General features: G+C 27.5%; 2 protein-coding genes across 4 annotated transcripts; one reads left to right on the forward strand and one right to left on the reverse strand.

Moving 5' to 3' along the window:
* The first annotated feature begins 1,197 nt into the window (after positions 1-1,197).
* Positions 1,198-4,675, forward strand: LOC110607257. The gene is made up of 3 exons (XM_021746345.2): positions 1,198-1,368; positions 2,522-2,592; positions 3,870-4,675. The coding sequence occupies exons 2-3, from the start codon at positions 2,524-2,526 to the stop codon at positions 4,449-4,451; spliced, it is 651 nt and encodes a 216-aa protein (XP_021602037.1). The 5' UTR covers positions 1,198-1,368; positions 2,522-2,523; the 3' UTR covers positions 4,452-4,675.
* Positions 4,676-7,859: 3,184 nt separating this feature from the next.
* Positions 7,860-9,866, reverse strand: LOC110608660 (ubiquitin-conjugating enzyme E2 30). Of its 3 annotated transcripts, none has more exons than XM_021747939.2 (5): positions 9,781-9,866; positions 9,164-9,243; positions 8,953-9,080; positions 8,741-8,845; positions 7,860-8,208 (listed from the first exon to the last, which is right to left on the reverse strand). In XM_021747939.2, exons 2-5 carry the CDS (start codon positions 9,231-9,233, stop codon positions 8,065-8,067), a joined length of 447 nt encoding a protein of 148 aa, XP_021603631.1. In that variant the 5' UTR covers positions 9,234-9,243; positions 9,781-9,866; the 3' UTR covers positions 7,860-8,064. The 3 variants fall into 3 exon arrangements, with proteins under 3 accessions (XP_021603631.1, XP_021603630.1, XP_043809555.1); XM_021747938.2 differs by having other exon boundaries at positions 9,164-9,265; positions 9,781-9,851; XM_043953620.1 differs by lacking the exon at positions 9,781-9,866 and having other exon boundaries at positions 9,164-9,751.
* Between the last annotated feature and the right edge of the window lie 3,370 nt (positions 9,867-13,236).

Raw genomic sequence — 13,236 nt, forward strand, 5'->3', positions numbered from 1 at the left:
AAATAAAAAAATTTATTGAAAATTTAAACTAATAAAATCAAATTAAATCAAACCGGTTCAATTCGATTTGATTTTTTATCAAAATCAATTTGATTTGATTTTTATAAATACTAAAATTTCAATTTTTAATTTATTTAATTCGGTTTGATTTTAAACCTGAGCGACTGATCATCCCTAAATTCAGATATATTCAAAGAAGGCCTAAAATCTAAAACCTATAATATAAATAGGATTTTAGAGCCTACAAAAAAAAATCAACTTATAATATTTTTTTAATTAAAATAAAAATTAAATTATTTAAAAAAATGATTTTTTTAATAGAGAAAATTATTTACAAAATTCATTTTATATAAAAAGCATATTAGTATTAGAAATGAAAATAGATAATCACTCAGTTCAAAACTGACTTATACTAAATCTGAATAAACATTATCATAAATTATCTACATCCAAATCAAATCTAATTTTTATTATTGAAAAAAAAAAGTTAACTTTATATATTTTAATTAATAATTTATGCAAAACATACTTTTAATAATATTTAATTTTATTTTAAAATTTTTTTAGACTTTTTAATACTTCATTTATCTTATAATTTTTGTTCATTTTATATATAAAAATATATTTTTATTTTTTTTGAAATAGGAGGTTGGAGGACTCGAACCTTAGACCCCTTAGACCTCTCAGCTCTATCAGGATGCACTTTCTAATTTTTAATTATTTTTTTCTTAAAAATATTAAATTTTATTAAATACTATTCTTTGAGCCTTATAATTATTATCTATTTTACTTTTTCATATATATCGAGAAAAATAATTTTTTATTAATTTTATAATTATATTTATCTTGAAAGTATTAAAATTTATTAGATATTAAGAGATGTTATAAAAAAATTTAAAAAATAAAATTAAATAAATTTTAATTTTTATATTATTATATAATTTTAAAAAAGTTTAAAATTGAGAAAATGAATAATGTAATGAATTTTTTCAGAAAAAAAACAAAAAAAAAAAAAAAAAACAAAAAAACAAAAAGTGTCCACCCAAGCCACGATAACAGGGGAAATAATGGACAACGCACTATTCTCTCCAAGGGCGCAGGAGAATCCTAATCGAGCGGAGGGTCACAGAAGTCCCTACAGCCAAACGACCGTATTCTACGCGAAAAGAAGGAGAGGACAGTAACCTCAAACGACGATCGTTAGTTAAGGTGGCTGTTCGATGAAAAAAAAAAAAAAAAGAGTTAGAGGTAGCTGTTGGATACAACGTAAGGACGGAGTTGTCTCCTGCTATCTCTACTTGTTCTCTCTCTCTCTCTCTCTCTCTTTCAAAGAGTAGACTTGGTGGCTAGTAATTATCTTCTGCTCAGGTATTCTATCATATACCATTTGCGCATTCCAGTTTATGAATTGTACTGTGTAGTTTCCCACGTCTTAATTTTTAGAAACACCTATTGATTTAGTAAGGATTCGATATAAATGCAGTCAAAACATCAATATAGATGTGAAAGATTCAAAATTTGTCTTGGTAATAAGATGGGTAGTTTTGAATTACTGGTGGGTTTTACTTGAATGCACAAATCTAAAAAGAAAATTTGCTTCCTGAAATGAAAATTTGCTTGAGCAATGAAATGAATTTTCCCTTTAAACTAATGATGTGTTATAGATGGTGAAGATGATTCATTTTACATAATTGGTATATGTATGGGAAATTCTTATGTGGATCTGTCCACCATGAATCCAAGACACATGAATGGGTCCCATGTAATTTCTTCATAGAAGGACCCACATTCATGTGTCTTGAGTCCATAAGAACTGGTTCTGGTAAGTTTTTCCCTGTACTGATTTTTTCATGGAGGGACCCATATTCTGGTATCCTCACTTACATGTAATGTGCATTTAAGATTGTTGCTTTCTCAGTGTTCACTGCTATTGTTAAGTTTGAGGTTGCTTTCATTAGTGATCACTTACCTGAGGAGTTTTTATGTGCACCATTGCATATTACCTAATCTATGACTTTGTGGGATTGGTGTTGTTGGTATCCTTTCCTTTCTAGGGTTGAGAAGGCTTTGTCTTTCACTCCAATTTAATGATGCTGTGTCAACAGTTGTCCACATATAACTTTTGGTGCATCTGCTGCACCTAATTGTTGGAAAGAAAAGATTTAAAGTAATGGATTTGGTTTTTTCTTTTCAAATTTAATCAACTTGTATTCTAAATTTATGGGATCATTAGACTTGTGAACTTGGACGGAAATTAATTTGGGGATGTATATGAAAGTTTACAAAGGTCTAGTTTCAACTTAAAGGTGACATTTGATTAAATCAACTTTCCCTCCTCTTCTGCAAGTGTTTGTGTATTAATTTTTATACAATTTGGAACTAACATATCAAATTTAACCTGGGATGTTTCAAAATGCTTTGTTTAATTGACAATTTAGTCACTTTTGGGAGTAGGAACAATGATAAACTCATCATAAGAATTCATTTTCTTCTTCTTATATATTATTTTTTGGCTGTATAGGTATGCTAGGAAGACAATTGGCTTCTCCCCTGTTAACATTTGATTCTCCTACACGTTTAAGCTTTTCAACCGTAAGTACTGTTTCATATATAATTCTTACACTCTTACTGGGTGTACAAACAGACAATCCCTGCTATCATCATGTAATAGTATAAGGTAGCATAGAACATTCTGATATGTGGGCAAGGAAAAGAATGATTGCTAAAAGTTAAAATCATATGATTTTGTTATGGAGAGCTCAGTTCATTTATTGAAGGCAATAAAACAGCATTATAGATGTGGCAGGCTGGCGGCACTCTTTCTTTACAAATTCAGGCTTCATATTATGTTCTTACATTGGGATAGATTCATTTCTTGGATCTACTCCATTTTATGTGGGTCATTTCTTGATGCTTGTCATGTAGCTAGATGGCCTAAAATATAAGCTAGAATGCATACTACTGACATGAAAGCTTCAAATTTTAAGGATTAATGTTTCCAAGTAGTAAACTAACAAATATGAACTACCCTTTATGTACTGTTTTGGCCTTTACTGCCTCATTCATCGCAATGCAATCTGTAGCATAAACGCCTGTAGATGCTGAGGTTAAAGTAGCGATCTCATTTACATTCACCTGGACTTGCACAAAGTTTTAAGAAGTGCATGACTTTTAAGTTAGACGTTGTGCCTCATCTGTCTTTGGCAGCTTCCCAAAATACATGCCTTGATATTGAAAAATTACTTTAAACACTAAATTTCACCTGATCCAAATGCTTGAGTGGCAGAGCTGTTGCTCGGTTTGGCTCTAGGTAGGGTTGACCATGGTCTGGGTTGGGCCTGAAACTGGATAGATTAAACCTGCGACTGGAACCAATCAATGGTATCAGGGCCTGACTTGGGGGGGGGGGGAGAGGTGTTGGGAGATTAAGTCTAATCCGGTTAAATCTGTTTTTTTTTTTTAAGGAAAATTATTTCAACCATTGGATTGCCTCAATCCAGATTGAACCATAACCACAATCCTAGAACTGGAACCAAACCAAAATTGTGGGGAGCTGGTACCTCTCAGTCTGGTTCAGGTTCAGGTCAGCCATGGGCAGCACCGGCTTGTGGCTGACCCCAGCTGTAGGTTTTTGAAGATGTATGTGCATTGTATGGGAATATGTGAGAAAAATTATTTCTCAGATATATCTGAAAGGAAATAATTTTTAATGGCGTTGCATCTTCATTTTCTTTTAGTACTTTGCTTCTGGGTCATCATTTTCTGCTTTATATACAAGTATTTGGAATCTAGATTTCTGGCTAATAAACATTGGGTGAAGAAGGGAGCATAATTTTTCTAATTGCTGATAAACTGCCCTTTCATTGCAGCCTGATAGAGCAATAGCTTCACCTAATATTGCTTGTTTGAATGTAAACTCCTCTCAAGCTCTTCCATCAAATTTAATCCAAGGAGCCTGGACCTCTCATTTTCCTCGTAAGAAGTGGACAATACATTCCTCTGCACAAATTGATAATTTAACTTTGAACGATGAAGACAAGAAGACATGGGAAACATGCAGAGAAGCCCTGTCTGCATTTGAGTTCAGCATTGAGGAGAAAGACAAGATACTTGGAAAAGCATTTGGTCATGTGCATTCACCTTACTGGGGCGAAGAACGAAAACGAGAAGTCCCAAAATTTGAAATCGTAAATGAAATACTAGATCATTTGAGGAGTCTTGGCCTTTCAGATGATGATCTCTACAAGTTGGTAAAAAAATTTCCAGAAGTTCTTGGCTGTAGTCTGGACAAGGAGTTGAAGACTAACGTGCAGATACTCGAAAAGGACTGGGGGATAAAAGGAAAATCATTGCGAAATCTTCTTCTTCGAAATCCTAAAGTATTAGGTTACAATGTTGATTGCAAGGGAGATTGTATGGCACAATGCACACGTTGCTGGGTTCGGTTCTAGGCATCACAGAACGCGAGTCGTATTTTCTTATACGAAAGGGAACATTTTGCAGCATTCTTCATTGTTATGCATTTTATCTGTGTATATTTTTTGAGTTCAATCTATTCTATGTGCATCAATGAAAGTGTATTAGTTCACTAATCGCAATAATGTTTTAGCTTGCATTGACACATCAATTTGTAGTTGTTTACTGATTTATGCCTAAAGTAACCTTACTTATTTTAGTTCGATTCGATTTTTATCATAAAAAATTGATAAAATCAAATTAAATTGAATCGATTAGTGATAATAATATATTATTTTTTATACTATAGAAATTAAATTATAATCAAGTTTTAAATATTCTAATTAAATTTTAAAATATTAAAAATAAGGTGTAAAAAATAAAAAATTTATTAAAAAGTTTAATTAATTAAATTAAATTAAATTGCATCAGTTTAATTCAAATCAGATTCTGCTTAAAATTGGTTTAGTTTGATTTTCACAATTAAAAACTCTGCTTAAAATTGATTTAGTTTGATTTTCACAAATATTAAAGTTTTAATTTTTGATTTATTTGGTTTGGTTCGTTTATGAATCGAGCTGATTTAATGCTCACCTCTAATATTAATAGACCGAACTGAATCAATCAGTGATAATAATATATTATTTTTTATAATACAGAAATATTAAATTATAATTAAAATTTAAATATTTTAATTAAATTTTAAAATTATTTTTAAAAAATAAAAAATCAATTAAAAATTATAATCAATTCGATTTAAATTAATTTATGTTTTAAATCAGTTTGATTTAATTTTTATAAATATTAAAATTTTAAATTTTAATTTATTCAATTCAATAAATGAATTAACTGAATACCCACGTTTAAATAACAATAGATCCTCACAAACTAGATTTTGGTAAATTATTATAAAGTGTTTGTATTTTTTTTAATTTTTAAAATATTTTTATATTTTATAAAATTTTTATTAATTTAATTTATTTAAAATTTATAATTAAAATTTTTATTTTAATTTATGGTTAAATTTAATTTATTATGATTTGGCGGTATATTATGTTATATTTTTAATTTTACTTTAATAATTAATATATATATATAATTTTGAATTTTCTCAAGTGAAAACTAGTTAAGGAGTTAATGACCCAAAAAATTTGAGACTAGAATAATATATTAATACTTTAGTAATAAGAAAAATCATCAAATGGTGCTATTATTATTTATAACTCGATAAAAATAATTTATGGACTTAATTCAAATTAAAACAACTCATTAAATATAACACAATTTAATTTATTAGATCATTAAATATAATATAATTTAATTTATTGGATTTGTTTACCGAGTTATTATTAGTTTAAATATATTTCAATTTAAATGTAGAAAAATGAAATTAAATTTATTTTTTAAATTAAATTGAAGTTTAATAATTTTAAATTAATTTTTTAAATATTATAGTTAAAAATAAAACCTCCCGTCGTGGCAGTTTTTTAATTGTTTATTATTATTATTATTTTTTTGGCCACCATCTATAAAGCTCGTAATGGCCCACTTTTTGCCAGAGTGTCCAGAAACTGATGACGGCAGCGATTTGCCTATTTTGCTTGTTTTGTTTTCAATTTTCTGATTTTTTGACCGAGTTGTGTGGTTTGTGGTTTGCCAGTCGTTTGTTTTTGGATTTCGGTTTTAGCGTTGGCTGTGTGACTGTGACAGTTCTTGAAGGGGAATGGATCGGTGACACTTGGACGCTTGAACTAGTGAGACTCTTTTAGCGGCTTCATTAGGATGACAACAAATTGGTATTTTAAATATTTAATTTGATTAAATATTAATTGAACAAATTTAAATTAGTTATAACTAAATTTAAAAATGAGTTTTAATTTAAAAAAATTAATGTCCGTCATAAATTTGAATTAAATTTAAACATTATATATTAAATATTTTTATATAAATAATTAATTTAATATAAAATATATATTTTATAATGATATTTATAAAAATTTTTATATGTTTTTATCTGCAAATTAAATATTTTTTAGAACATTATTTTTTAAATGAAAATTATTAATAAAAATATTTTTTATAAATTATTAATTAAAATATATATAATTAAATGAATTTAAATTTCATTAATTAATAATAATCGAGTTTAAATTGAAATAATTTTTAATGAGATATCTTATCTATTTAGATCTCTAAGCTTTCCTATTATAGGCTGTAAATGTTGTGGATGATTTTTCCCTTCGACAACAGCTGGCGGTGAGTGATTGAAACTTTGGTTGTTTTCTGGGTTTTGATTTGGGGGAATGACTGGCTGTTGCTTCTAGGATTGATGTCATCTTTTCGTTGACATTTATGGTTTTGCTGCTTTCTTCCATGTTAGGTTCTCTCGTAGTTTGTTCTTCCAGTCCGATACAGTGTTCCTTGTTGCTGGTGCTTGGTTGTTGGTGGTGGATGCAGATGTGCAAGGGACCTTCGGTTGGGGTGGTCAGTTCTTCTAGGTTGGGCTTCTTCCTCGTTAGGCTATAGGCTGGACTTTGATAGTTTTTGGTTGGTTTACTCGTTTGTTTGAGTCAGTTGCATAGGATAAAAAAATATATTTTTTCTTTTTCAAGATTTTTCAATATCCATTTGACTATTTTTTCCCATACTCTTTTTTTCAAACAATTGCCTCCTTATGTCCAAGAATGAAAATGGAAAGCTAAGTTTATGAACAATCAAACACAACTTGACAGAGATTTAGATTTTGACCCAAAAATGAATTTGATCTTGAAAGACCAGAAGATCCCTATAGAAGTATTTAAACGATTAAGTTGAGCTGAATTTTAAAAGGTTTTAATTTGATTCGTTAAATTTTTTTCAAATTTAAATTTTAACCCATTTAGAATTAAATCTAAATATTAATAAATTTAAATTTAATTTATTTAAAAAATAATATATAAATTAATTCATAAACTTATTAAGTAAATTTTCACTTTAAAAAATTTAGATTTAACTCATGAAAAATATATATAAAAGTTTAAATTTATTTCTCGTATGATATCAATCACAATCTACTTAACTTAATAAAACCATTTACAAGACTACTCATAAATTCAAAACAAATCAAACTCACAACTTGAATATTATGAAATTCAAATTTCACTTATTTAAAAATCTAAATTCACTCATTTAAAAATCTAAAACTCGAATTAAGTTTAATCAAAATTATATCAAATCAAATTTCAAATAGCTCGTGTACAAATCAAGACAGTAGTATAGATCATCCGTTTCTAGCAGAGCCTAACAAATGCTTAAAAGCTTTAGTTTGTAAATTCCATGGAGGCCATTCAAGATATTGGCTTCAATAAGAGACTAATTCTTATAAGAATTTCCTTGGATAATCATCTATTTCCCTATTTCCAATATTCCAAAAAATTTCATCAATCTCACATATTAATCTTTGCTCTTAAAGGCATCATCCAATCAAACAGTTAAATGTCTCGGTTGATTCTTCAACCATCTAGATGCACAAGCTAGCAAAAGCAAAAACTATATGATCCCTCCTCCCCCCCCCCCAACCCCAAAAAAAAACCTTCATACTCCTCATCACTGTAAGACAGTAAAATGATACTAGCCCATAGCATATTTCTGTGTCCAGGATCGAGCTGTACTCTCATACTTGGCTTTATCAGTCTTATAAACATTAGCAATATCAGGCACCAAAGGATCATCAGGATTTGGATCCGTCAGCAGTGAGCATATAGACAATAACACCTGCAAATATATACATTCAAGTAATAACATATATTTAGTTATGAAGTTCCTGAATTTTCCAAATCATTATCATAGGACTTGAAAGTCGCATTCTAAGTCAAATTGATTAAAATTTTTTTTTTTAATTTAGTTCTTATAACATAGAAAAACAGAAAAAACATATAGAAATATACAGTGGATTTCAAATTTTAAAAAATTCATTATATCGTCATTAAAATTTTAAAAAATCTATTAATTTGTTATTTTATGAGTTTTAACCAGAATGTTTTACTATTTAGTTCATATAATATAAAAAAATTCTTTGGTTGATTTCTAAATTTTATAAAAATGTCTATTACTTAGTCACTCTGTATTTTCTGCAATACTTAATTAATGAAAAGACTGCTTAGTATATTTTTTAAAATTTTTAGGATATTTTAATGCATTTATTAAAATACCAGAAATTAATTTCTATATAACATGAGAACTAAATAGTAATTTTTTTCAAAAAGCAAAACATGATGTTAAAAGAAGGTATAGATGCAAAATGAACCTTTGAAACTGTAAGCGCAGGACTCCATTGTTCCTTGAGAATGTCAAGGCAGATACTACCTTTATTATTGATGTTTGGGTGATATACTCTTGTCTTGAATGAAACCTGACAAGAAAAAAAGATATCATCCTAAAATTTTCCTGATAAACAACAACCCATCCAGGCAAACCAAATTTTTGAGAAACCAGAGATTGAATTCTGAAATTTGTCACCTTGGGAGGCTTGAATGGATAATCAGGAGGGAAGTGTATGGAGACAGAGAAAACACCTCCAGCAAATGGGCTATCTGCTGGACCCATAATAGTTGCTTGCCAATGAAACATGTCATCTCCAACAGGACCTGCTCCCAAGAAGCCAAGCTAAATGTAACTTAATTCATTACCCCATAGCCTTTTTTACATTAACTAAGACAGAGCAAACAACCTGCACTGCAGGATACTGGAGGTTCCTTCTGCATGTCTCTCAATTCCTTGTTAATTCGCTTTAAAGCCATATCCAACCCTCTAAAATTCAAAATGAGAACTTCTGAAGAGATATTAATCAGGGAAAAAAAATATATGAACAGCATAATTAATTCTTCATAATCATACTTAATGCTCAATCCCAGTGATGAACTGACCGGAGAATGGATACAAATATTGATCAACTAGACAAGGATTTCGATAAATAGACTATCACAGTAATTAAAATTTGTAAGAATTCATTTGAATGCCCAATCGGATGAAAATTAGAATACTCTCAAGAACTGCATCACATTAATTAATTATCTTTTCCAAAAATACTCCCAAAAGCAGGGTTTAGAAAATGGGGAGAATTTTTTTTTTTTTAAAAAAAAAATCAAGATCGACGACCAATCAGTTGATTAATAAATTATATCAAATAAACAATAAGCCAAAGAAACCCTAATCAGTCAACAATAGATCAATCACAGTTCAAAGAATGGCTCTCAAATCATAAGAAGAAAAACACATACACACAGAATAACCAATACAATAATGAAGCTAGTTTTTGATGTAACGAAAAAACAAAAATCACCTCACCTGGAAATTAGGGTTTGGTAGATGAAGAAATGAGGGGTTTTTGAGTAGAGGAGCGCATGTATATATAGAGAGACTTTTCACATGTCACCATGCACGCACACAATTTATATATATATATATATTTAAAATAAGTTCTAGAAAGTTCTAGACGATTTGTGAAACCCTATATAAGCTTCGACCTTAAAAAAAAAGGGCCCATATAAGAATTTATAAAAAAATATTTTAAATAATTATCATTTAAATTAAATTATGAAAAAGATGAGAATAAAAAATATATAATATTACATACATAAAACGAAATTGATTTTTCTTTTTGTGTTGAAAATTTTACTAAAAAGTCAATTATTACTTTTTTTTTTTAATTTTGATACCCTTTTATTCAATATATTGGTAAATAAATGATAAATAATTTTATTTATTAATTATAAATTTAATAAACTAATTATGAATTTTAATTTTTTACTAATATATCATTCCTTTAATTAATTAAAATTAATTTTATCAAAAAATACTTTAATTATTTAATATTTATGTTAAATTTAAGTGAAATGGACTTCATTTTTATTTTATTATATGATTTAATATGATTTTTAATTCTACATTTTAAGATTTATACTTTATAATTATTTGTTATTGAATAATTTAATAAAATTAAATTGAAGCTTTTTTTTAGAAAAAGAGATGGATAGTGAATTATAGTAAATAAATTATTATTTTAGAAAATAAAATATCATATAATTTGAAACATATAAAAAATAAAATAAGCTTATTTTTGTGAGAGAAAATGAGTGATATATTTTAAAAAATAAAATAATTATTATAAAATAAAAATATATGAAAATTAGTGTCATATATAATGAGTAAAAATAATGTGTATTGCATTTATAATTATTTAGGAATCTTTTATTTTTTAAAAATAAACTTTAAATTTAATAATGAAAATTAATTTAATTAATTAAATCATTTTATTTAAATAAGTTTGAAAGGTGGAAAATGAGTTTTTTATTAATCAAGAAAAATATTTTCTATTAATTAAAATTTTTAAGTATTTTAAAAATTAAAAATTAAAAAATTATTTTTTAAAAAAATATTTTATGTGAAACAGACTGCAGCATAAGATTTTGTATATTTTTTAAAAATTAATATCTAAAATTTATCATGATTAATATTCATTAATATATTTCAAAATTATTAAAAGTTTAATATATTAATCTATGTTTATAACTCTATATTATATAATTTATCTATAGATTATAATATAGATAAAATAAGTGGAACACGGATTGCCGAAATCTCAATAATTTAATAATATATATTAATAAATTTAATTAATTATTACAATTATTTCATTTATTCTATAAAGATAATATTATAATTATGTTCATATGGTTTATTAATGTAATTAATGTAATTAAAATAATTAATTTTATTTTTATTATATACCATCTATTCATATTACTCTATTACCAAATTATTATTAATTAATAGATTTATATTTTTTAAAGCATAATAAATATGGATACATTAGAAATTTAAAAAAATAAATTATTATTTTATAAAAACCAAATAATTTGAAATCTTTAAAAAAAATTATTGAAAAAAAAAACTCTAAACATTTACGATAATTTATATTTATATCTAATAAATTAAATTTTAAATAATAAAATCATTTTTTTAATTTACTATAATTATAGTTAAAAATATTAAATCAAATTTAGAAAAGTAAATAATAAATTACAATATAATTTTTAAAATTTTATTTAACTAACAAAATAATTTTTAAATATATATTTTATTATAATAATGTTATTTTTGTTAATTTCATTACTCACCCCTACTTTCAATTTTATATAATATCATAAATTATTAATAAAAAATTTAAAATATAAAAAAATAAAATTTTATAATTTAAAATATATAATATTTTATTTTATTTAAAATATTATTAATAAAAAATACAAAATTTCTATTATAAAAAATATACCCATAATTTATAATGTTAAATAAAAATATTAGATAAAATATTTTAATATATATTGATATTTGAAATTCGAAAATGGATTACATTCAGTATATTTTGATAAAACTTAGATTTTTATTTTTCCTTCGTCTCCTTTCATTTTTTTTTTTTCTTTTGGAATGTGCAATCACTATTTTGTATTTATATTCGTATCCTTTGTTATATTTACGCTGGTAGTACGTACAAACGTACTATATTCTTTTTTCTTATTAAGCGACCATTTAATTACATCTGACACTATTTAGACACGATTCTGGATATTGCGGGATCTATTTTTTCATGGAGGCTAATGAGTATTTGGGGTTAGAATCCCGCGGGTAGATTTAGATCCAATTCAGCTTGTATGGACATGTCCTAGACTGGTATGAGACTTAGAGCCGTGTATTGGGCCCTCGTTGAGCTCTGGCCCGGTTCTTTTAGTTTGGACTGTCTTAGACCCAAGTGTCGAAGCTCAGCGGTCATCAAGTGCCCCTCTAGGAGGGTTCTGTTAAAACATCCTTTCTCTACCTTTTCCAATTTCAAATTTTGCTTTTGCTTATTGCTCTGCCTCTTGCGCTACTTCTGCCATTCTGCCATCTCTCTTCCTTATAATCTCAATTCTCAGATTTGAAGTACGTTTTGTCCCTCTAATGGCTTTTACTAGGATTCCTAAGATGGGCGATCTAGTCTCTTCTGTCACTCCTTCTTTCTTTTTCAACCCTTTCTCTTGTGACCTTGCTAATACCTCCATCTTCAAGATTAGGGCACCTCTGCCTAATAAGCGTATCGTTCTTCTCAACCCATTGCCGGAAAGTCTTATAAATGCTCAGCAGAGGTGTAATTTGGTCTTCTTTTACAAACAGCACAAATTCGGACTAATATTTCCTTTTATCCCTTTTTCATCGAAGTCTTCCATCCAATGTTGTCCCCTAATTCCATCTTGTTCATGTGCTGTTTTGAGTCTGTCTGCTTATGTTGGAGTTTTTCCCCTTCCGTCGAATTATTTTATACTTTTTTTGTGTAGTTAGGTCTAACCATGGGTTTTATAATTTTGGTCCCGAGCTGGGTTATTTATATTTATAGGGTATAAGGGCTCGATTAATGGTTGGGCAAAGAATTTTGTTGTTGTCAAGCTGAAGGAAAGCTCATGAATTAGCTGGGATATTAAGCTCTCTTGGAAGGAGGTGCCTCAAGGCTGTAATGAGTTTTCTAGGTTAAACCTTATAGACCAAATATACCTTCTTTGAATGACCTCTATAAAAAAAGAAATATGATGTCGAAAAGTGCATATTTATGTCCAACTTACGGGACTGTCAGCAAGCTCATACCTTAAATTTTTTCCCTTTGTGATTTTCTTTTGCTATTTTGAGCTCTAATTAAGTTGGTTTTTCTTTTTGAGCCTCTGATATGCTAATGGTACATCAAGCTTTCCAAAAACTTTGCCCTGTCCAGGGAGA

Source organism: Manihot esculenta, chromosome 2, assembly GCF_001659605.2.
Source record: "Manihot esculenta cultivar AM560-2 chromosome 2, M.esculenta_v8, whole genome shotgun sequence".
In the NCBI taxonomy this organism is placed as follows: domain Eukaryota; kingdom Viridiplantae; phylum Streptophyta; class Magnoliopsida; order Malpighiales; family Euphorbiaceae; genus Manihot; species Manihot esculenta.